The sequence below is a fragment of the Hemitrygon akajei genome, chromosome 9 (genome assembly GCF_048418815.1).
Source record: "Hemitrygon akajei chromosome 9, sHemAka1.3, whole genome shotgun sequence".
Taxonomy (NCBI): Eukaryota; Metazoa; Chordata; class Chondrichthyes; order Myliobatiformes; family Dasyatidae; genus Hemitrygon; species Hemitrygon akajei.
In genome coordinates, this window is record NC_133132.1 from 27,544,257 (window position 1) to 27,570,680 (window position 26,424).

Below are 26,424 nucleotides of genomic sequence, written 5' to 3' on the forward strand. Positions count from 1 at the left end.
CAGGCAATATCCTTGTAAATCTCCTCTGCACCCTTTCTATGGTTTCCACATCCTTCCTGTAGTGAGGCGACCAGAACTGAGCACAGTACTCCAAGTGGGGTCTGACCAGGTCCTATATAGCTGCAACATTACCTCTTGGCTCCTAAATTCAATTCCACGATTGATCAAGTCCAATACACAGTGTGCCTTCTTAACCACAGAGTCAATCTGCGCAGCTGCTTTGAGTGTCCTATGGACTCGGACCACAAGATCCCTCTGATCCTTCACACTGCCAAGAGTCTTACCATTAATACTATATTCTGCCATCATATTTGACCTACCAAAATGAACCACTTCACACTTACCTGTGTTGAACTCCATCTGCCACTTCTCAGTCCAGTTTTACATCCTATCAATGTTCTGCTGTAACCTCCGACAGCCCTCCACACTATCCACAACACCCTCAACCTTTGTGTTATCAACAAACTTGCCTCCACTTCCTCATCCAGGTCATTTATAAAAATTACGGAGAGTAAAGTTCCCAGAACAGATCTGAGGTACACCACTGGTCACTGACCTCCATGCAGAATATGAAAAGTATACAACCACTCTTTGCCTTCTGTGGGCAAGCCAGTTCTGGATCCACAAAGCAATGTCCCCTTTGATCCCATGCCTCCTTACTTTCTCAGTAAGCCTTGCATGGGGTACCTTATCAAATGCCTTGCTGAAATCCATATACACTACATCTACTGCTCTTCCTTCATCAATGTGTTTAGTCACATACTCAAAAAATTAAATCAAGCTCATAAGGCACGACCTGCCCTTGACAAAGCTATGCTGACTACTCCTAATCATATTATACCTCTCCAAATGTTCATAATTCCTGCCTCTCAAGATCTTCTCCATTAACTTACCAATCACTGAAGTAAGACTCACTGGTCTGTAATTTCTTGGGCTATCTCTATTCCCTTTCTTGAATAAGAGAACAATGTCCGGAACCTCTCCCATCTCCATTGATGATCATCACCGGCGGCTCAGTAATCTCCTCCCTCGCCTCCCACAGTAGCCTGGGGTACATCTCATCCCATCCCAGCGACTTATCCGACTTGATGCTTTCCAAAAGCTCTAGCATATCCTCTTTCTCAATATCTACATGCTCAAGCATTTCAGTCTGCTGCAAGTCACCACTACAATCACCAAGGTCCTTTTCCATAGTGAATACTGAAGTAAAGTATTCATTAAGTAGCTCTGCTATTTCCTCCGGTTCCATACACACTTTCCCACTGTCACACTTGATAGGTCATATTCTTTCACTCATATTCTTTCACATCTTATCCTCTTGCTCTTCACATACTTGTTGGGTTTTCCTTAATCCTGTCTGCCAAGGCCTTTTCATGGCCCCTTCTGGCTCTCCTAATTTCCTCCTTGAGCTCCTTCCTGTTAGCCTTATAATCTAGATCTCTAACATTACTTAGCTCTCTGAAGCTTGAGTAAGCTTTTCTTCTTAACTAGATTTACTACAGCCTTTTGTACACCATGGTTCCTGTACTCTACCATAACTTCTCTGTCTCATTAGAATATACCTGTGTAGAACTCCACACAAATATTCCCTGACCATTTGCCACATTTCTTCCGTACCTTTCTCTGAAAACATCTGTTCCCAGTTGAAGCTTCCAAGTTCATGCCTGATAGCCTCATAATTCCCCTTACTCCAATTAAACACTTTTCTAACTTGTCTGTTCCTTTCTCCCTCCAATGCTATTGTAAAGGAGATAGAGTTATGATCACTATCTCCAAAATGCTCTCCCACTGAGAGATCTGACACCTGACCAGGTTCATTTCCCAATACCAAATCAAATACAGCCTCTCCTCTTGTAGGCTTATCTACATACTGTGTCAGGAAACCTTCCTGAACACACCTAACAAACTCCACCCCATCTAAACCCCTTGCTCTAGGGAGATTCCAATCAATATTTGGGAAACTACAATCTCCCACCACAACAACCCTGTTATTGTTACACCTTTCCAGGATCTGTTTCTCTATCTGCTCCTCGATATCCCTGTTATTATCGGACGGACTATAAAAAAACACCCAGTAGAGTTATTGACCCCTTCCTGCTCCTAACCTCCACCCACAGAGACTCCATAGACAATCCCTCCATGACGTCCACCTTTTCTGCAGCTGTGACACTATCTCTGATCAGCTGTGCCATGCCCCCACCTCTTTTGCCTCCCTCCCTGTCCTTTCTGAAACATCTAAAACCCAGCACTTGAAGTAACCATTCCTGTCCCTGAGCCATCCAAGTCTCTCTAATGACCACTACATCATAGCTCCAAGTACTGATCTACGCTCTAAGCTCATCCACTTTGTTCAGAATACACCTTGCGTTAAAATAGATACATCTTAAACCATCGGTCTGAGAGCATCCATTCTTTATCACCTGCCTATCCTCCCTCACACACTGTCTCCAAGCTTTCTTTATTTGTGAGCCAACTGCTTCTTCCCCAGTTCTCCAGTTTGGTTCCCACCCCCCAACAATTCTAGTTTAAACTCTCCCCAGTAACCTTAGCAAACCTCCCCGCCAGGATATTGGTCCCCCCGGGATTCAAGTGCAACCCGTCCTTTTTGTACAGGTCACACCTGCCCCAGAAGAGGTCCCAATGATCCAGAAATCTGAATCCCTGCCCCCTGCTCCAATCCCTCAGCCACGCATTTATCCTCCACCTCACTCTGTTGCTATACTCATTGTCACGTGACACAGGCAGTAATCCCGAGATTACTACCTTTGCGGTCTTGCTTCTCAACTTCCTTCCTAACTCCCTGTAGTCTGTTTTCAGGACCTGTTCCCTTTTCCTACCTATGTCATTGATACCAATATGTACAACAACCTCTGGCTCTCCTCCCTCCCACTGCAGGATATCGTGGATGCAATCAGAAACATCCCAGACCTTGGCACCTGGTGTTTCTTAAATACATCTATATAATTCGGTTCCATGCCAATTAATATCCTTACTTGATTAAATTATATCACCCTGTATCACCTGTTATTTAGCAGTATAATTCTATTTTTATTCAGTGATTGCTTTCCTGTATACTTCTTGCCTTTTACTAATGTGACATTCTTGGATTCCCCATTGTAGGTTCTGACAGTTTCCCTTGTGGTGTCTGTGTGGAGAAGGCCACACACACTCCAGTTCAACGACGGCTTTTGCTTGCGTTTTCCAGTGTTTCTTCTGTCAAAGAGTGCACCAGGCCTGTAACTCTTCGACTGCCAGCCCTGAGCTCAGCAGTGAAGAACACCCTTTGGAAATGGTGAAGATGACGAAATCAAAAACCTTCCAGGCTTATTTGCCAAATTGCCACCGGACATACAGCTGCATTCACTGTCGAGCTCATCTTGCAAATCATGATGAGTTAATTTCCAAGGTAAGCAGAAGCAATAGGGGAAGGTTTGAATGGTGAACAGTTGTTTAATTCTGTTTTCTACTCTGAGCAGTTTGCTGTAGGTCAGCATCAAAGTGTTATGCTTGTCATGGGCTGAGCTTCTATTCTGATCATCACGCCATGCAGAGTGATCTGAATGCAATCTAGCAAACTTCTATGGAATATTTAAGCACATTCAGTAGGAACTGGAAAATCATCTGGGTTCTTAAATTATGACTTTTGATGGAATGGATAAGAAGAAACCGTTTTATTGACAGGAGAGTAAGTTTCTACAGACTTCAACTGAACAAGCCAAAGGTGAGTTAAGAGAATATTTTTAAGTGAAAGCTGGTGTGATCTAAAATATGTCTGAAAGTGAGTACAGGATTTATTGCACAAACTGGATAGCTAGATTTAGCACAGGCACAACCCTATACCTAATAACATAAATTCAGGGAGGACTAGGCCCTTCAAGCCTACTCTGCCATTAAGATTACGTTTGGTCGTCTGTCTAAAGCGCTATCACCATATTAATATTCAGAAAACTTTGAATCTCTGTTTTGAATGAACAAGGCAACCGAGCTTTCACAGTTGTCTAGGACAGAGAATTCTAAGTTTCACAGATTTCATCTCCTCTGACCCCAAAAGCCCTGTCCCTTATTCTGAACTGCGCATACTATTCCTATAAACTTAGCTAGAAGGAATGTTATCCCTGTATCTAACCTGAAAAGCTTTTACTTTTTTTTAAGTATAATTTTATGTATTTCAATGGGATCTTCTCTCATTCTTCTAAACTCTAGAGAATACAGCCCCAGTCTGCTCAATTTCTCCTCGTATGACAAATCTGCCATTCTTGGAACCATTCTGGTGAATCTTCACTACACTTTATGGCGAGTACATTCCTTTTATAGATAAGGAGATCAAAATTGAAGGAGGACCCTATTATTGTACAATTGTAATAAGATTTTCTTGCTCTTGTATTCAAATCCTCTAATAATAAGAGGTAATATACCACTTGCTCTTTTAATTGCTTGCTATATCTCTTTTTGACCATAAATCCTACCCAAATTCTCACCATTAAAGGGCTATCTAATGATGCAGCCAAATAAGCTGCTGCATTAGTTGTAGTGACCCCGGTTCAGTTCTGATGTCAGGTGTGGAGTTTTCAATGTCTTCCCATGACCTTGGGAGTTTCCTCACATATTACAAGGTTGTATGGGCTGGTGGTTGATTGACCATTGTAAATAGCTCCCATAATGGTAAAATCCTGGGGACAATTGAAGGGAATGTGGAAGAATAAAATGGTACGGTAGGAAAGTTGTCTTGTAGGCTTAAATTTTCTGCAGTTGTGCATGGTGTATTTAGATTTGCCATACCAATTGAAAACTATGAATTAAGCTTGCATTTTTCTGGGATTGTTGATGTATTCTGACCCAAACTCTTTGTATGTTATTGCCTGCCATCCCCACTGGACAGATGGTGAGTGGGTGTTCCAGGAACCCAAGATCTCAGATTGAATTCTGGAATTCTTTAGAAGAGTCAGGTTTTTATTTCTATTGTATTATACATAATGTACTTCCTATACCTAATAAAGTGGCTACTGTGTAGGTTCGTAGTCTGCTGCTGTAATCCATCCACTTCAGAGTTCGATATCTTGTGTTCAAAGATGCTCTTCTGCACACCACTGTTGTAATGTGGGGGGTTATTTGGGTTACTGTCACCTTCCTTTCATCTTAAACCAGTTTTGCCATTTTCCTCTGACCCTTCTTATGCACAAGACATATTTGCCCACAGAGATGCTCAAACCTCACCATCTGGCACCAACAATCATTCCACGATCAAATTCACTTGGATCCTATTTCTTCCCCATTCTGATGTTTGGTTTGAACATCTGAACCTCCTCACCAGGTCTGCATACTTTTATGGATTGAGTGCCTGACACATGATTGGCCAATTAGGCATTTCTGTAATGAGTAGGTTGCCTGATAAAGTGGCCACTGAGTGTATAGTTTTTATTTTTTTGTTCCCATATAAATAACATGGAGCTGCTTTCTTTACACTGTCATGCACCCTACTCTGGTTAATTTGTGTTATTTGGAAGTTGTGTTAAAACACAGTAATATTCTGATAAGAAGCTCCTATATCCCTACTTGCTGTGCTGACAAGGATGGTGGTGTGTTTCAGTTCTTGACTGTAACCTTGCATCTTTTGGGAGAGGCGTGGGTTTCAACTGGTATTGGAAAGATTATGTAATCTGAAATGCGTGTGAATTTTTCCCTAATGTCCTTGCTGACTTCAGCCTGATGCCTACTGTACTGTAATGTGTTTTGCCAGCTTTTCAACATCAAACAAAGCTTGTAGCTGACTTGATGGAAGATACAATTTAAAAATTGAGAGTGTGGTATGATGTAATCCACAGAACTAAATGTCCAGTAATTGTGTAGTTGATCACACTTGTGAAGGCTATAATATTATAAAGCTATGAAGTACCAAAGGCATTGAACCTACTGTTTTATGCCAGCCAGCAAGTACCTATCTATACTAATCCCATTTTCCAGCACTTGGCTCATTGCCTTCTATGCTGTTGCATTTCAAGTGGTCCTCTAAATACATTGTGGGAGTACTTCACCCCTTCAGGAGCAAGTTCCAACTTTCAATTACTATGTGTGTGTGAAACATTCTTCCTTGCATTCCCTCTACTTTTTGCAACCCTTAAAACTATATCTTCTCTGGTCCAGTGTAAAGATCCTTGCCTTCCATCTTCAATTTTATCCAAATGCTTCATTCCGGGCAACATCTTAGTAAATCCCCTCTCCATTCTAGTGAAATTGCACCATCTCGGATCGCAAGAACCTGCAGCGGATAATGAGGTCAGCTGAGAAGATCATTGGGGTCTCTCTTCCTGCCATCACGGACATTTACACTACACGCTGCATCTGCAAAGGAAACAGCATTATGAAGGACCCCATGTACCCCTCATATAATCTCTTCTCCCTCCTGCCGTCTGGGGAAAAGGCTCCGAAGCATTTGGGCTCTCATGACCAGACTATGTAACGGTTTCTTCCCCCAAGCTATTAGACTCCTCGATACCTGAAGCCTGGACTGACACCTTGCCCTACTGTCCTATTTATTATTTATTGTAATGCCTGCACTGTTTTTGTGCACTTTATGCAGTCCAGTGTAGGTCTGTAGTCTAGGCTGTCTTTTTTTTTATTACATAGTTCAGTCTAGTTTTTTGTTCTGTGTCATGTAACACCATGGTCCTGAAAAACGTTGTCTCATTTTTACTATGCACTGTACCAGCAGTTCTGGTCGAAATGACAATAACAGTTGACTTGAAATCAATGTCCTTCCTTCCTATGTTGAAACGATTAAGATTGCACACAGATCAACTGCAATCCAAGCAATATTTTATATCACTGCACCATAATCTTCTTGTTGGCAAGTATTCCATATGCTGCGTATTCTATTTATTTGTACTGCTGCCTTTGGGGATCTTGGACATATACATCAAGGTTCCTCTGTACTACTTTGGGTCATATTATTCTTTATTTACGTGTAACTTTTATTACTCCTAAAATGCATCAAGTAACATTTTGTGGTGACCCACTTTCTGCGCAGGTGAACCAGCTCACAAATAGCCAGCGCGCGGGGAGTGACTTTGGTAATGCACCTCTGACGTCATTTCCGCCCGGAGAGGGCGGGCGCTAGGGATTAAAGGCCAGGCGAAGTTTGAATAAACTAGTCTCGAAACGGCTTACCGACTGCGTGTCATTATTTCAGCGCTGTGTGTAGCACATCGCTACATTGGTGACCCCGACGGTCCAAACGGGATTTGGACCAAAGATGACCGACTCTTCATCTGTTCACGCAGTTTCGCTAAAACTGCCGACTTTCTGGACGCTGCGACCACGCGTGTGGTTTAGCCAAGCAGAAGCCCAGTTCCAGATTCGGCAGATATCCTCTGATTCTACGTGTTATTACCACGTGGTGAGCGCCCTTGACCAGGAGACGGCCGCCCAGGTTGTGGATTTCATACGGTCGCCCCCGGAAGAAGGCAAATATGAAGCATTCAAAGCACTGCTCATTGAGACCTTTGGCCTCTCACGGCGTGAGCGAGGTGCCCGCCTGCTTCACCTGGTCAGTTTAGGAGACAGGCTGCCAACAGCATTGATGATGAGATGCTGGCCCTGGCTGATGGACACAAGCCCTGCCTCATGTTCGAGCAAGTGTTCCTAGAGCAATTGCCCGAGGACATACATCTGCTGCTGGCCGACACAGATTTCAGCGACCCCCCGGAAGGTGGCGACCCGGGCAGACGTGCTGTGGAAAGCCAAGAGGGAGAGCTTTCCTCTCTGTCTGTCGGTCAGATTACCAGGCCACGCGCCCAACAGCGGACCAGACCAGGCCCAGCAGGGGGGCACACACAACACAGAGGCAGGAGTGAGGAGGCCAGTGAACAGTGGTGTTTCTACCACCAGCGGTGGGGCACAAAAGCCCGCCGTTGTCGCCTGCCCTTCAAGGGCCAGGACCAACTGCCGCTAATGACTATGGCGGCTGGCCACCAGGACAGCCTCTTGTACGTCTGGGACAAACAGTCGGGACGCCGCTTCTTGGTCGACACTGGAGCGGAGATCAGCGTCTTGCCCCCGATGGGGTACGACACCCGCAACAGGAAGCCAGGACCCACTCTGAGGGCTGCAAACGGCAGCACGATACGGACCTACAGCACCCGCCCAGTGCAGCTGCAGTTCAGTGCCAGCCGGTTCACATGGGACTTCACACTGGCCGTGGTGGCCCAACCACACCTGGGGGCGGACTTCTTGCGAGCTCACAGCCTGCTGGTCGACTTGCAAGGGAAAAGACTGGTACATGCCGAGACTTTCCAGACGTTCTCCCTGGGTGAAGTCAAGTTGCCGGCCCCACACCTGGACTCCATCACGCTGTTAGGCAACGAATTCACCAGAATCCTGGCCAACTTTCCATCGATTCTGGCACCGCAGTTCACGGCAGCCATGCCCAGACATGGGGTACAGCACCACATCCCAATCCAGGGACCACCCCTCCACGCCCGTGCACGAAGGCTCCCCCCGGAAAAACTCCGCCTGGCGAAGGAGGAGTTCAAGAGGATGGAGGAATTGGGGATCGTACGGAGGTCCGACAGCCCATGGGCCTCCCCCCTGCGCATGGTTCCAGCGGCTAATGGATGCGGTGGGACGCGACCTGGACTTTGCGTTCATCTATTTGGACGACATCCTTATAGCCAGCAGTTGTCGTCAGGAGTATCTGTAGCACCTCCACCAGCTCTACTCCCGCCTGAGTGATTTCGGCCTCACGATCAACCCGGCCAAATGCCAGTTCGGTCTCAATACCATCGACTTCCTGGGCCACAGGATTACTAAAGATGGGGCAACACCTCTGCCCGCCAAGGTAGACGCGATCCGCCACTTTGCCCGGCCCAACACGGTCAAAGGCCTGCAGGAGTTCGTTGGTATGGTGAACTTCTACCACCGTTTCCTCTCCTCAGCAGCCCGTATCATGCGCCCTTTGTACACCCTGATGTCGGGTAAAGGCAAGGACATTACTTGGGACGAGGAGGCTGCGGCCGCTTTCGTTAAAGCCAAGGAAGCCTTGGCAGATGCCGCGATGCTGGTGCACCCCAGAACGGACGTTCCGACCGCCCTCACGGTGGACGCATCTGACACAGCAGTCGGTGGGGTGCTGGAACAGCTCATCGAAGGGCGCTGGCAACCCCTGGCGTTCTTCAGCAAGCACCTACGACCACCCGAACTCAAGTACAGTGCTTTCGACCGGGAGCTGTTGGCACTGTATCTAGCAATCCGGCATTTCGGGTACTTCACCGAGTTCACCGACCCCAAACCGTTGATCTTCACATTCATGAAGGTGTCCGATCCCTGGTCGGCTCGCCAGCAGCAACATCTGTCCTACATATCCGAGTACACGACGGACATCCAGCGTGTCTCGGGAAAGGACAACGTCGTGGCGGACGCACTCTCCAGACCAGCTGTCCAAGCCCTGTCCCTGGGGGTGGACTATGCAGCACTGGCGGAGGCGCAGCAGGCAGACAACGAGATGCCCAGCTACAGGACCGCAGTCTTGGGTTTGCAGCTGCAAGACTTTCTTGTAGGCCCAGGTGATAGGACCCTCCTGTGCGACGTGGCTACCGGCCAACCTTGCCCCATCATCCTGGCAGCCTGGAGGCGGCGAGTTTTTGACTCCATACACGGTTTCGCTGACCCATCTATCAGGACAACCGTCCGGCTGGACTCCAGCAAGTTCGCATGGCACGGACTTCACAAGTAGGTCAGTGAATGGGCCAGAACATGTGCGCAGTGCCAAACAGCCAAGGTGCGGCGGCACACTAAAGCCCCGTTGCAGCAGTTCGAACCCACCCACCGGAGGTTCGACCACATTCATGTGGATATCGTGGGCCCCCTACCAGTGTCCCGAGGAGCGTGGTACCTCCTAACTATGGTAGACCGGTTCATGAGGTGGCCAGAGGCGGTCCCGCTCACCAACATATCTGCTGATTCCTGCGCCCGAGCACTGATCGCAACCTGGGTAGCACGCTTCGGGGTACCGGCCCACATTACCTCCGACAGAGGCGCCCAGTTCACCTCCAGCCTGTGGTCGGCTGTGGCCAGCCTGTTGGGAACGTAGCTACACCACACAACTGCCTACCACCCACAGTCGAACGGACTGGTAGAACGCTTCCACCGTCACTTGAAGTCTGCTCTCATGGCTCGCCTGAAAGGACCTAACTGGATGGACGAGCTTCCGTGGGTCCAGCTTGGAATTCGCACAGCACCCAAAGAGGATCTGCACGCCTCGTCGGCCGAGTTGGTGTGCGGCGTGCCCCTGGCCGTCCCAGGAGAGTTCATACCAGCCCCAAGGGGGCAAGAGGAAGAACCCACAGCAGTCCTGGACAGGCTACGCGAAAGGCTCGGCAACCTGGCCCCCGTACCAACTTCACAGCACGGACGGACCCCGACCCATGTACCCAAAGACCTGCAGAACTGTAAGTTTGTGTTTGTACGAAGGGCGGACACCAGGCACTGCTACAGTGGCCGTACGAGGGGCCGTTCAAGGTGATCAACAACAACGGGTCCACGTACATTCTGGGCATTGGGGGGAAAGAGGAGGTTTTCACGGTGGACCGACTCAAACCAGCCCATCTGGACGGTGCAGCCGGTCGAGGTTCAGGCACTGCGGCGCAGAGGCAGACTTTCCAAACAGAGGCTGATCCAGACTGTGGGCATTGGGGGATGTATCGCCGGTTCTGGGGGGGGTTATGTGGCGACCCACTTTCTGCGCAGGCGAACCGGCTCACAAATAGCCAGCGCGCGGGGAGAGACTTTGGTAATGCACCTCTGACGTCATTTCTGCCTGGAGAGGGCGGGCGCTAGGGATTAAATGCCAGCGCCGCGAAGTTTGAATAAACTAGTCTCGAAACGGCTTACCGACTGCATGTCGTTATTTCAGCGCTGTGTGTAGCACATCGCTACAATTTCATGATTAACTTCCTTCTACCATTTTGCTGCCTGTCAAACCAACTCTTTGATGTAGTTCTGTTGCCAAAGACTGCTCTCATTACCAATGAAACACCTACTTTTGTGTTTTCTACAAACTTCCAAATATATCTTCTACATTATTCTGATTGTTAATGTGCATAATGAACCTTGCTGTCCATTAAGCACATTAACAATCAGAATAATGTAGAAGATGTATGTCCAGTTGCAAAAGCTTGTGATTTGTCCAGTGTTTATTAGAATTATTTAAGGTGTCAATGTCTAGCTGGCCTTGCCCCTCGTATTGGAGGAGCTGCACAAATTCATGTCTTTATCCAGTATTTGAACTATTTTCCAGTATGTGACTGTTTTTAAAATTAACTCTACATCTCCCATCCCATCTCTCGCCTGCAATTGTCCTGCATTAGTATGGTCAGTAATCCTACACCATGTCTGTGGATTTCAGTGTATCATTAGTCATCTAACATTTGATCCTGGAACCTGCATCGCAGCAGGTTTATCTGCTTGGAAGCTAGCAGGTCAATTCAAATTGTGCTGTATTTTTAAGTTAACTGCTTCTCATGGATTTGGATGGTTGGTCACACAGATACAAAACTTCTCCTGCAGTCAATGGGATATTTTTGGTAATCTGAGATTGTCTGATTTGATTTTTAAAAAAATAAATAAATTACTCTCCTCATTGTATCGTGGAAAACATTTACTTGGCATTCACTTGGCCTTGGCTTCAGATTCAGAAGCATGGTATCTTTATGTCTAATTGTGCCCAGATTAAATATTTGAAAGTTTTAGGTTATTAACATGTGAAAGGAAGATCTCTGTTAATCCTTTGGATATAATTTGTTGTCATTGTAAGCTGCTGTGTATTTCTAATATTGACTGATGTTTATAACCAAAAACTATAATTAATTTCAGGACTGTCAATTTATCCCAAAGATGCTAAGACTGAAGAATAGTTGATTTAGGGAGGCAGCTGAGTTGTACACAATCCATACTAATGACTTGAATGCAGAGTTGTATAACATGTTTGCTGGTTTTTCAAAGCTAAGTTTAAAAATAAAAGCTATGCAAACCTGAGAGTTGGCAGGGAATTTTACAGGATAAGTGATTTAAGGTTGCAGCAGGACAATGAAGCTGTTCACCGGAGAAGATTTGAACATCTGTACTGTAGTGGTAAGAAATCTGTAAATATTAGAGAAAACAAATCCAATAATGTACTTGAAACATAGAAAAAAAGGATATTTTTGTTGGCCTTTATTGCAAGATATTCGGGATACAACAATGAGAAAGTTGTGCTATGGTTGTGTATTGTCCACTGCTGTGAGACCACACCTGAGTACTTATTTTCACCTTTTGTCTTTGATTCAAAGATATATTTAGCTTGGAGGTGTTGCATAGATTCAGAAGATTGATCTCTAGGATGAGTTAAGGGTATTGTCCTATAAAGAAAAATTGAGTGGTAAGATTAGATTATATTTTTTGGAGTTAATAAAATTGCGTTGAAGGGCCTGGAATTTGGCAGAAGTTTAGACCAAGGGAGAAAGGATTTTTCTTCCTACAGTTGTAAACCTTTGAAATGTACGACAGATGAACAGGTGCAATTCTCTGGGATGTATATTTAAAGCCAAACAATTTATTTTGGGATTGTTTTTCAAAAATAAAATAGATTTAATGTAGACTCAAAGAACAGGTTAGATGATAAATGTATCGAATTTATCATAAGGCTAGAGGCTACATGGCTTGCATTTCTAATGCTGCTCCAATAAGTTTGAAATCTAAGGGAAAGTGTTTGCAATATAGAACTGATGGAGGTTTTGCAATCAAATCTTTTTGTGTGCTCTTAATATCTTCCCTTTCAAATAAGCTCTCAAAAAGGTATTGTGTAAAACTTGCATGCCTAAGAGTCTGAAAATAATGCTCTTTTAATCTTATACAGGATAAATTTTGGATTGGAGTCTCTGATTCATTTTGTTCAAAGAATGTTAATTGTTACTTTTGTTTCTTCTTTCTCAGTCATTCCAGGGCAGCCAGGGCCGTGCATACCTGTTCAACTCTGTGTAAGTATATGGCTGTTTGCTGCTTTACAATCTGAGGGGCTCTTGTTTCCTTGTGACTACTGATGTATCCTTAATCTGTGCTTATGATTCTGCTACCATTTTTTTAAAAAGGTAGTTGTGAAGAGGTTGTTAAAGTGGTTATAAGATGGGTATCAGCAAGTAACAGGTATCAATAACACAAAGTATAAAATTACACCAGCGTTATCCTTTACTTGGTCAAAGGTGCACTAGTTTGAAAATGTGTGTTATTTTAGATATTCATTGGGATGATCTTTATTGTATGATAACAATCAAAAAAATTTAAATCTTCATACTGAATATCAGGTGCAGACTGACAACTGAGGTACAGACTTACTAGGAATCAAATTTTTTTTCAGCAGTAAGTTGCGTTGTATGTAATAAGATAATATTAATGTTGAGTATAAAAGTGAAAATTGTTTCCTACAGTTATAAAAATGAACAGTGTTTGAGAGTACTGTTGCAGAGTATGATTGTTTAGGATAGAGGATCAGCTTGGCTGAAGAAATTTGTAAACCCTTTGGTTTTTAATTTATGTTTGATTTTTTTTGTTACAAACATGAGCACTGGGTTTAAGGCACTCAATGGAATGTTGAAATTATGATATAATATTGTTTACTGCAACTGCATTTTCATTGGGGTGTTTTGCATCTGCACACCAATACTGTTTTAAATGTTTCTGTGATTCTAAAAGAAATACTCTCATTTTCTTTTGTGTCTAAGACTATAGAATATAGGAGTAGAATTGGATTGCTTTGCCAGTAGATCATGGAGGATTTATTTTCCCCCTCTATTCCTTTTCTCTGTATACTAATTAAGAACGTATCAACCTCTGCTTCAGGTATGCCTAATTACATGTCTGTAGCCATAAAATCCACAGATTTATTACCCTCTGGTTAAATAATTATGCTCCTATTGCTTCTAAAGGGATGTGCTTCTATATTCTCAGGCTGTGCCTTGTGGTCTTAGATGACTCCGCTATAGGAAATATTCTCTCCATTTCCTTTTTCCTTTTAATATCCAGTTGTATATGTCTATTGGTTCTCTTGCTCTGTAATTGTTGAATTTACAACCAGCTTTACTCTTTCAAACAGATTGTTTATAACATCAGAAAAAAGTATGGCCCATCCATCAGTAATGTAAGTCTCAGTTTGGGACCATTGGTGCCTGTGATCATACATAAATATATTATTTCACAAATGCATTTAGTGTATAATGTAACTTGATCTGAATGTCAATTCACCAGAAATGTGCTTTCCTTGGTGGCCAACTCTACATCAAAGCTTTTTAAAGGATTTTGGGAGTATTGACTGAACTATCAATCTTGATCAAATTGAAATAAACCTCAGTGATGAAATACAATCTTCTTTTCCAGAAGCCATGTTGAGATTAGTGAAAACTTTTTTCAGTGTTACTGTAAAGTGTAAAGTACTTCTTCCTACATTCTAGAAATTTGCTTAGAGATTTAAAGCTTCTGATTTGCTGTTCTTGTGCTGTAAGGCATTTGCTCTGGTCCTAGGAAAATGTCCAGTATTCCTCAACAAATAACTTGCACATGGCCTCCTCCTCCAAGCAATCTTTCTTAATGTATTATGGGGGCCAGTGGCCTGATCACTTAAAGGCATCGAAGTATGTTTACTATATACAACCTTCAGATTTGTCTCCTTACAGGCAACCACAAAAACTGAATAGAATCCATTACCAATTTTGTTTTGGGTGTTTGGCAGATTACATATCTGACAAACACCAATCTACAAGGGCGGGAGAAAAACAAATTGTGCAAACAATAACAGTAAGCAAATAACATTCAGAATTGAAGTTCACGAAAGTGCATCCATAGCCATGAAGCTGATCATCTGTGCAGCCAATTCAGGAACCACAGGCCACAGCCTCAGTCCAGAGCAGAGACAAGTAAACCTTGCAGAGCAGCGAGCTGGACCGGCCTGATGCTCTGACCTTTTCAATCTGGCCTGGTGCTTAAAGCGTTCAGACTTCAGGTCATTCCTTGCTCTTAGACCTGGGCCCTGCTGCTTCATTGAAGCAATGATCAAAACTTTGTGTGTGGTATTAGGGGTTGAGTTGCATTTATTTACTTTATTGTCACCAAACAATTGATACTAGAGCATACAATCATCACAGCGATATTTGATTCTGTGCTTCGCACTCCCTGAAGTACAACTCAAAGTAAATATAATAAATTTAAATTATAAATCATAATTAGAAAATAGAAAAGGGAAAGTAAGGTAGTGCAAGTCAGGTCTGGATATTTGGAAGGTACAGCTCAGATCCAGATCAGGATCCATTCAGCAGTCTTATCACAGTTGGAAAGAAGCTGTTAACAAATCTGGCCATTCGAATCTTCAAGCTTCTGAACCTTCTCCCGGAGGGAAGAGGGACAAAAAGTGTGTTGGGTGGGTCGTGGCCTTGATTATCCTGGCAGCACTGCTGCAACAGCGTGCTGTGTAAAGTGAGTCCAAGGATGGAAGTTTGGTTTGTGTGAACCTACAATTTGAAGCTACAATCTTAAGTCTTGTTGTAGCTTTCAATACTAGCCCAGTTGCTTAGGATTTCTGAGGTAGACAACAGTTTCTTGGAGCTGCAGTTTGTACTTTTTTTTACAAAGTCATATTGCCTCAAGTAGATGCACTGTTCTTAACCTGTGTGTGTAGGCAATGAGAGCTATATTTATGTTAACTGAATGTAAGCACTGTGAGACTGAGTTTTGTCAGAAGGAAGTAAAATAAAGGGGTAATTTGAAAGACTGCTGTTTAAAATATGCAGTACAAAAACAACAAGCTACTTTCATCCCATTTCATCTTTAACTGTCAATTTATTCCACTTCTCTTATTAGTACACTTAAATGTATTTAATTACCTGAAGCAATCACAGTACTATTGTGCATTCTAACCACCCTTAATTGATGCTGTCAGTTATTTTAATCTAGATCTTGTCTATGTTCACTGTTCAATAAAATTCTCGAACCCAAACTTTGTCAAGTTATGAATAGTTTGTTTCTCTGCTTTCCTACATTGTCACTGAGAGACCTTTTGTTCTCCCAGTGTTATTCATTTAAATGCTGGTAATTTATTTTTAAAAATTAGTTTTGTCTATTCCTCTGCCTTTTTATTACAATGTTTCTTGTACATGATGAAAACAACAGCTTACATTTATGTAGTATTTTCAAACAAAGTAAACATTTAATGCCACTTCACAGAACATAATAAAACAAAATTCAATACCAAACTGCTTATAGAATAAAGGAGATAATTGGGGAAGATAACTTAAAGCTTAATTTAAAATGCAGGTATTGATGAGTGCCTTAAGGAGGGAAAGAGATGAGGTTTTCGGAGGAAATTCTAGAGTTTAGAGCTGTACCTCTTAAAGGCATGCCCATTAAAGATACCCAAATAATTAGAACTGAAGGACTGTAGATGTTTGAGAAAATAATTTGGTCAGGTGTAATTGCAAGGCATATGAAAAGATTCTGACTTGAGTTTTAAAATTGTGCCCATGTTTGTCTATGACCCAGTGTAGAATCGGGTACAGGCACAAATGAGCCTAGGTGACATAACTGTAGGTGAACTTGAAGGTTACATTGTTCTTTTGACACACTTCCTCTAGTTTGTCGATTTCAGTAGAAACAATTACTGTTTATTTTCTTTACTCCTCAATTTTAACTACTATATCAGATCCACTTTTCAATCCCTTCCTGTTCTAAGGGAACAAATTCAGCCTCTTTGTTCTATCCATATTACTAAACCTTATCCCTGTAATTATTTTGGTAAATAGTCTCTCCACCTTTCATATATTTTCTAAGGTGAGTAGCCCAGAACTGTGTGTTGCATTTGTAACAGAACCATTATGAAGTCAAGTTTATTGTCATATGCATAAGTTCAATGGAAAAACTTGCTTGCAGCAGCATAGCATCATAGGTACAGTACATAGCATTAGAGATACAACATTCACAAGAAAACATATATACATGAATACAATATTACATAATTAGAACAAAATGTAGTCCACTGTAGTGTAAAGTGGTCATAATTTTGATCTACTTTGGTAGTGATTAAGGTTGTATAGGATGGTTCAAGAACTGGTCATGATGGTGATTTTGCTAACCTACTTGGAGCCTGTTTATAAAGCCCAGGGTCGTATGTGCCTTTTTTTAAAAAAAAACACTTCTCAACTTGACCTGCCACTTGAACAAGCTGTGCACATATAACTCCAGATTTTTTATTTTTTTTTATTTCTGAATTTGAGACTGCAATCACCTGTTTGCTCTCTGGTCCACTAGCTTGTGTTTCTAACCTCATGGAGTTGCCTGTAAATTACAGAAAAAGTATTAATAAAGTATTTAGTTGTATTTTTGCTTTGGGAACCACCAGTAAGTTGTCACTCGTCCTCAGTACAGCCATCTTAAACAGAACAACACTGAACATAACAAAACAGCCACAGCAAAGCAAGTCATTTCCCTCTCTTCCACCCACCCAGCCACATACCTCTCATCCTCCTTGGCTCCAAACAGAAATGTCCTAGCTCGCTCAATCTAACCTCATAAGGAACAGTTTTGCTACGACTACAGACACTGCTTTTTATTTATTCAAATATGCGTCAGACAGTGATTCTGGATTCCATAATTTTAATACTACGCATGAGTTTTAGCTGCCTTTGCCTGTCTTGTTATCCTATTATTTCAGCAACTAGATGTTGTAATCCAGATATTCAGCCATGTGTTATATTTGTTGAGCCCTTAAATATTTTTTATTATTTCAAAATGATTTTCACAGTACTTAATGTAATTTTTGGCCACTCCAATGATCTGGTGATGCATGGAACATGTATTCTGTGTGTCAATGACATTAATTCATGTGGAAGGCCCAGTTGGTGGCTGCTTGAAGTTGAATCACAGATGTTAATTAATACCCAACATTCATGGGAGAGAGAAAATGCATAAATTGTATGAGCATGCCTTGTACTTTTACAATTTAAGGGGATTATCAAAAACTTTAAGGTTGGTTAAAGAGCCATTTGGAGCAGTTAGTTTCATTGCAAAGGACAAGATAGCAGTTCCAAGTTGCATGGTGAATTAGGTGAACAGTGAGTCAAGGCTAAGACTTGTATTGTGCATGTTTACAGTTGTAAGAAAAAGTTTGTGAACCCTTTGCAATTACCTGGTCTTCTGCATTAATTGCTCATAAAATGTGGTCTGATCTTCATCTAAGTCAAATAATAGGCAAACACAATCTGCCTAAATTAATAGCGCACAAACAATTGTACTACTTCTCGTCAATACAGAGTACACTTTTTAAATAATCGCAGTCTAGGTTCAAAAAAGTATGTGAACCTCTAGGGTAATGTCTTCTACAAAAGCTATTTGGAGTTGGGTGTTTCAATCAATAAGATGAGATTGGTGATGTGGGTTGTAGATGTGCCCTGCCCTATTTTAAAAATAAAGACGTACAAAGTTAGGTTACTAATAAAACCTGCACTTCTCAAGAAAGTTCTGTTTATGTGCACCATGCCTTCATCAAAACAACTGACACTAAAATGGGTCAGGGTAGCGTTCGGTCACCTGAAGCTTACTGGAGGTTGGATGATGCAACAAGACAATGATCTGAAAGTCGAGAGTAAATCAACAACAATGTTTTAAAAAGAAGAAAATTTATATTTTGGAATGGCCAAGTCAGAGACAAGAACTTAACCCCATTGAGATGCTGTGGCATAACCTGAAGAGGGCTGTTCATGCAAGGTGTCATAGAAATACTGATGAACTGAAACAGTTTTGTATGGAGGAATGGTCTAAAATTCCTCCTAGCCACTGTGCAAGTCTGTTCAGCAGCTACGGGAAATGTTTGGTGGAGGTTATTGCTGCTAATGGAGATTCTACCAGTTATTAAATACAAGGGTTCATACAATCTTTCAGCCTGGACTGTAAATGATTAAACAATGTGTTGAATAAAGACATTGAAAAGTACAATTATATGTTGTTAGTTTGGCTGATTGTGTTTGTCTATTATTGTGATTTGGATGAAGATTGGACCACATTTTGACTGACTAATACAGGAAACCAGGCAATTGCCAAGGGTTCATGTTTTTTCTGCAATTGTATTTAGTGGTCCAACTGACCATTGCTGAGGAGTTGGTCCAATGATGTGGATAACTTGCCAGTGGTGCCTGAAAGAAGGTGGACAAGGGAACTCTTGGAGACCTGTTTCCCACAAAGTGGTGCAGATGGGTGGACATATGGTTTATTCCTATGAAAGGACAAGGGACATATTCCATACACTGCTGACACCTCCCTGAGATGGGGATGTTAGCTGGCCAGGCAATCAGATGAAAGATCTTCCAAGCTGCTTGGAAGGTTTTCATCACCTCAAAATCCCTAGCACCAGCAATAATGTAAGTAGTCTGAGTTTCCATTATTCACTCATGACTAATGGATTCTGTGTTCGCTGCAATGGAAGCTGTGACCTTTGCCATTATTGTTCTTAATGGGTGGTTGGTATTTAGGATCCTTGCTGTTTATTTGGAACTGAATTCCATGATGTTTTATTTTCTGGACAAGTCTGACTAAGTCCCCAACATATTAATCAACAATATTTTTATATGTTTCATATTAGCTCTTAATTGATGCATCTCTATTTAATCTTGTATGTTAGTGCTCCAGAGAACATGGTTGCATACATGTTGTCCAAGCAACCATGTTCTTGTCAATGACAAGTGTCACTTGCTCAAGTCATTGTGTCTAGTTAAAGCTGCTAAACTTTAGAAAAGTACCAGATCAAGGTAGTGGACAGAATTGAGTGATTCTTCTGGCTCCATTACCAGAGCTCACCAACTGCATTCTTCTCCTCTGAAATGAGGAAAATGCAAGAGTCCATTCACTGTTAGAGGAGAGGCAGGTGCAAAGACCTTGGAAACTGGAAAAATTCTGCATTCAATAGCTCTAGCTTTGAACAGCTATAAATTTCAGAAGCATATTTATGCATTGGCTAACCTTTGCTGTGGGACATTTTAACTAGATATTTATGTGTTGAGATACCATTTAGTGTCAGTTGTTAGAAATAAACTTGGTGCTTTCTACTGTTTCACTTTTTAATTAAAGGAAGCACTTGTCAACCAAGACTGCTTTGAAGGATCTGTCATGACTGGTAAGAACATTACCAGTGGTATAGCTCCTCTTAGTCACATTTCGTTGCTTATTCTGGACTTGGATGCCAATTTTACTTTTAAAATTTGCCCTTTTATTTCCCCTCTGATTTTATACATTTGGAAACTGGTTTGGCATTACCTTGGTTTTAAATGGTCATTCTTGTCATGGATGGCGGTGAGGGAGTTGGCTTGCAGTTCAAAAAATGTGATTTTTAGACCTGATAAGTTGAAGGGCAAATTATTTAAATTCATTCTTAAGGGGTAGTATAAACTTTCCTTCAGTAAACTTTGATCTTTTCCATAACTATTTCAAATTCAGTTGAATTATGATTACTACAAAAGATTTTCTTCTATTGACATCACTCTACTTGCACAATTTCATTTCCCCAAACAATTCAGGATTGTAATAGTCCTGCTACTGCTGCCACCAGTCAAACTCTAATCCTGCTTGCTACATGATGCAATGAGGGGAAAAGAAGTCTTGAGTGCAATTTAGGCATTCCAGTTGATCCGAGGGTAACAAAATTCCCCTACTATTGCTGTCCCAGTGTACTTCTATTCATAAGAAATTTGCTTACAAATTTTCTTTTCTATCTCCTGCAAGTTGTTTGGAAGCCTAAAGTACTCATAGAGTATAGTTGCCTCTCAGCTTTTTTTTTGATAATCCTTTTCAAGGATGTAATTTCTTTAACCAATTTTGTCATCCATCTTTTTTTTAATCCCCTCACAATCAGGAGTACTCAGTATGGATTTAAGGGAAAGTCGTGTCTAATAATTATTTCAAAAGGAACAGAGGGTGTAGTCTGTGGGGATATCAGTAAGATTTTTGATAAGGTTCCACATGGTAGGCTGGTCAATAAAAAGCCCATGAAATCTAAGGACTTTCGATAGATTGGATCCAAACCTTAATCTGCTAGAGATATAGATACAGAGGAATGAATCCATAAATGAACCAGAAGTGTTTAATAAGGCGGTTGAAAGACCATTTGGAAACCTTTCATTTATTCACGAGTGCATGGAATATAGGGGGGGGGGGGCTGGTTATGCTATAACTGTACAAAACATTAACAGGTGTGAGTAGTACTTTTGGGTCATCACTTCTATAGGAACGGTGGAATTGCATTGAAGAGCATTAAGAGATTAAGCATTTTACTAGAGCTGTAAAATAGTGGTTCTGAGGCAATATTGCGCAAGCTTGGATTGTTTGGAAAAAGAAGATGCTGAGGGAAGCTTAAGTATGGCGAGGATAGTTAAAATGGAGTTTGTTTTGCTAACAGATGGGTCAAAAGTCAGTTGACATGGATTTAATGTAATTGGTGAGAAGATTAGAGGGAGATAAAGAAATTTTCAATCTAGAATGGTGCCTGGAACTAGATATCAGAAAAGATGAAGGGGACAGAAACTGTCATATTTAATCAGTTTTGGAATGTGTAATTGCAGAGATGTGAATAGTGAATGCGGGTTTTGGTTTGATGGCCTTTTTGACCTGTGTGTATTTAATTCACAATCAAGTTTTCAATGATCATATGCCCCAATATTTCTCTTTTGTGCCTGACCTCATCTGATTTATTGCATTGTCTGCATTTTTTTGTATTTTCACTTGACTTTTGCTTAGAAATTGAATTGTACCGTTTTTTTGCATGCATAAATTGTTCTTGGGTGTTCATGTCAAATTAGTTCCCCTGCAGATAAAATTCAATGTAACAAGGCATTAAAGGTGGTTAACGTGTGGAACTGAACACTGAAACAGCACTTGGACAATTCCTGATGGGAGTTTTGCTGAATTGACTCAAACCCAAGACTTTGCAGCACAGTAATCAAATGGGCATGGGCCTTTAAAGGCATATTCTAGAGTAACCATCATTATGTTTGTCATAGAGATGGACTACAGTGGAGAAAGAAAGCTCCTACATTTTCTTAAAGGATATAAAGATCCTGTTCAATAAAATCCATGCCAGCAGGTGTTTCTATGTAATGCTGGTGTGTACACCTGCCAGGCGTAGGAAAGAGTCAGCAAGAGAAGGCCACTTGGTCTCATTCAGGAGTGAAATTTTCCTTGCAAGGTGGGGGAGGCGGGGGGAAACTTGCATGTCTTCAACAGGTGTCTGTAGAACACTCTGGCATCTCTTTTATACCTAGATGGTTTAGTTACAGATGCTGAACAGAAGCAGCTCTGCTTTTTCTCCTGGCCTCCTCTATCCTCCTGTTGCTTAAGACACTGCCTTTTTATGCTTCCCTCTAGGTCTCCTTGTTACTATTCCACTGATAATGGTTGTTGCCTTTTGGTTTTCCTGTTTTCCACTTGTACAATGAAGTTTCCTTCCATATCAGTTGGTATGAATCAAAATCTCATTTGTGGATGGCCATAAGTTTCCACAGTCATCACCTGCAGCAGTTGGGAAGAATACTGCTGTGGGCATCCATAATGTGTAGTCCATCTATAGACGGTATCAGCCTGTGAACATGTTTGGTGAAGTATAGTGTTAGTGTAATGCACTTGTTTTCTGGTGGTCTATGCTGAATTCAAATTCTACCTTGGCAGCCATGGCAAAGGCATGTGGTGTTAAGTGTAGTGGGCTTAGCAAGATGTGATGTCTCTAGTGTGAGTGGTCTGACCTCAAGTACTAGTTACAGGTTAGTAACAAACTGAAAGCTATTCTCTTTTCCTCTGCAGGGTGAATGTAGGCTGTGGCCCTGCTGAAGAGAGAGTGCTGCTGACTGGATTGCACGCTGTGGCAGACATCTACTGTGAGAACTGCAAAACTACTCTGGGATGGAAATATGTGCGTCTCTATATTGATTCTATTACGTTATATAGCCTTGCTTATTCTGAAGCTGAAGTGAATACGTGAGAGGGGAAATTATCAATCCATCATTTGAATGGATTTGCCTGGTGTGGTGAATGTGGAGTTAGTGCTGATGTAAGCAATCGACAGGGGATTGAATGGCATGATAGAGATGAGAAGTCAAATGGGTCTACCCCTTTCTTTCCTGAAACTCTTTAGGCCTCTTACTGAATTTTCTATCTTTGCCCTTTTGCAAATAAACATTGGGTCTTCTCCATTAGAAACATAGAAAACCTACAGGGCCCTTCAGCCCACAAAGCTGTGCCGAAGATGTCTTTACCTTAGAAATTACCTAGGGTTACCCATAGCCCTCTATTTTTCTGAGCTCCATGTACCTGTCTCTTAAAAGACCCTATCATATCAACTTTCACTGTCGTCAGCATCCCATTCCATTCACTCGCCACTCTCTGCATATTTGTTTTAGAAAAAACCTTAGCCCTGACATCCTCTCTGTACCTATTTCCAAGCACCTTAAAACTGTGCCCTCTTGTGCTAGCCATTCCAGTCCCGGGAAAAAGCCTCTGGCTATCCACATGATCAATGCCTTTCAAAATCTTATTCACCTCTATCAGGTCACCTCTCATCTTCTGTCGCTCCAAGGAAAAAAGGCCGAGTTCACTCAACCTATTCTCATAAGGCATGTTCCCCAATCCAGGCAACATCCTTGTAAATCTCCTCTGCACCCTTTCTATGGTTTCTACATCCTTTCTATAGTGAGGCGACCAGAACTGAGCACAGTTCTCCCAAGTGGGGTTTGACCAGGGTACTATTTAGCTGCAGCATTACCTCTCAGATCCTAAACTCAGTCCCACGATTGATGGAGGCCAATGCACCGTATGCTTTCTTAACTGTAAAGTCAAACTGTGCAGCAGCTTTGAGTGTCCTTTGGACTCAGACCCCAAGATCCCTCTGATCCTCCACACTACCAAGAGTCTTACCATTAATACTATATTCTGCCATCATAAATGACCTACCAAAATGAACCACCTCACACTTACCTGGGTTGAACTCCATCTGCCACTTCTCTGCCTCGTTTTGCATCCTGTCAATGTCCCACTGTAACCTCTGACAGCCCTCCACACTATCCATAACACCCCCAACCTTTGTGTCATCGGCAAATTTACTAACCCATCCCTCCGCTTGCTCATCCAGGTCATTTATAAAAATCACGAAGAGCAGTGCTCCTAAAACAAGATTCCTAAGGCTGACTCACTGACCTCCATGCAAAATATGACACTTATACAACCACTCTTTACCTTCTGTGGGCAAGCCAGTTCTGGATCCACAAAGCAATGTCCCCTTGGATCCCATGCCTCCTTAACTATTCAATAAGCCTTGCATGGGGTACCTTGTCAAATAACTTCATGAAATCCATATACACTACATCTACTGCTCCACCTTCCATCAGTGTGTTTAGTCACATTCTTAAAAATTTCAATTAGGCTCGTCAGTCACGGGTTGCCTTTGACAAAGCCATGCTGACTATTCATAATCATATTATGCCTCTCCAAATGTTCATAAATCCTGCCTCTTAGGATCTTCTCCATCAACTTATGAACCACTGAAGTAAGACTCATTGGTCTATAATTTCCTGGGCTATCTCTACTCCCTTTCCTGAATATGGGAACAACATCCGCAGCCCTTCAATCCTCCGGAACCTCTCCTGTCCCGATTGATGATGCAAAGCTCATCGCCAGAGGCTCAGCAATCTCCCTCACCTCCCACAGTAACCTGGGGTACATCTCGTCTGGTCCCAGTGACTTATTGAACTTGATGCTTTCCAAAAGCTCCAGCATGTCCTCTTTCTTAATATTTACATGTTCAATCTTTACAGTCCACTGTAAGTCCTCCCTACAATCACCAAGATCCTTTTCTGTAGTAAATACTGAAGCAAAGTATTCATTAATTACCTCTGCTATCTCCTCCAGTTCCATGCACACTTTTCCACTGTCACACTTGATTGGTCCTATTCTCTTTCATTTTATCCTCTTGTTCTTCACATACTTGTAGAATGCTTGGGGGTTTTCCTTAATCCTGACTGCCAAGGCCTTCTCTTGGCCCCTGCTGGTTCTCCTAATTTCTTTCTTAAGCTCCTTCCTGCTAGCCTTATAATCTCTTAGATCTCCATCACCACCTAGTTTTTTTTTAACCTTTCGTAAGTTCTTCTTCTTGACTAGATTTACAACAGCCTTTGTACGTCACTGTTCCTGTACCATACCATCCTTTACTTGTCTCATTGGAACGTACCTATGCAGAACTCCACGCAAATATCCCCTGAACATTTGCCACATTTCTTTCATACATTTCCCTGAGAACATTTGTTCCCAATTTATGCTTCCAAGTTCCTGCCTGATGGCCTCATATTTCCCCTTACTCCATTTAAACGCTTTCCTAATTTGTCTGTTCCTATCCCTCTACAATGCTATGGTAAAGGAAATAGAATTGTGATCACTATCTCCAAAATGCTCTCCCACTGAGAGATCTGACACCTGACCAGGTTCATTTCCTAATACCAGATCAAGTACAGCCTCTCCTCTTATAGGCTTATCTACATATTGTGTCAAGGAACCTTCTAGAACACACCTAACGAACTCCGCCCCATCTAAACCCCTCAGTCTAGGGACATGCCAATCGATATTTGGGAAATTAAAATCTCCCATCACAACAATCCTGTTATTATTACACCTTTCCAAAATCTGTCTCCCTATCTGCTCTCCCTATAAATACTGTTATAGTTGGGTTGTCTATATAAAAAAAACACGCTGTAGAGGTATTGACCCCTTCCTATTCCTAACTTACACCCACAGAGGCTCCATAGTCAATCCCTCCATATCTTCCTCCTTTTCTGCAACAATGACAATATCTCTGATCAACAGTGCCACTCCCCCCACCTCTTTTGCCTCCCTCCCTCCCTGTCATTTCTGAAACATCTAAAGCCTGGCGCTTGAAGTAACCATTCCTGTCCCTGCACCATCCAAGTCTCTGTAATAGCCACAACATCATAGCTTCAAGTGCTGATCCACCCTCTATGCTCATCCGCTTTACTCATAATACTCCTCGCATTAAAAGTAGACACATCTCAAACCATCGGACTGAGTGCGTCCCTTCTCTATCACCTGCCTATGCTCCCTTTATTTATTATCACTGGCATGTGATGTGAAATTTGTTAACTTAGCAGCAGCAGTTCAATGCAATACATAATCTAGCAGAGAGAAAAAAATGAATAAATAAAATAATAAATAAGCAAGTAAATTAATTATGTAAAAAAAGTGCAAAACAAATACTGTATATTTTTGTATATATTTGTGGGCCAACCTCCCTTTCCTCCGTCACTTCAGTTTGGTTCACATCCCCCAGCAATTCTAGTTTAAACTCTCCCTAATAGCCTTAGCAAACCTCCC

The 26,424-nt window shown here is 42.2% G+C and overlaps 1 protein-coding gene across 4 annotated transcripts in view; it reads left to right on the plus strand.

Moving 5' to 3' along the window:
- The window catches only part of ypel1 (yippee-like 1), a 51,151-nt gene that overhangs the window by 19,750 nt on the left and 4,977 nt on the right, over positions 1–26,424 (plus strand). For all 4 annotated transcript variants that reach the window (XM_073055690.1, XM_073055689.1, XM_073055691.1 and 1 more), the window contains exons 2-4: positions 3,121–3,406; positions 12,964–13,007; positions 22,852–22,960. In XM_073055690.1, coding sequence (XP_072911791.1) covers positions 3,290–3,406; positions 12,964–13,007; positions 22,852–22,960 — 270 coding nt within the window. In that variant the 5' untranslated portion in view covers positions 3,121–3,289. The remainder of the gene's footprint in view (positions 1–3,120; positions 3,407–12,963; positions 13,008–22,851; positions 22,961–26,424) is intronic.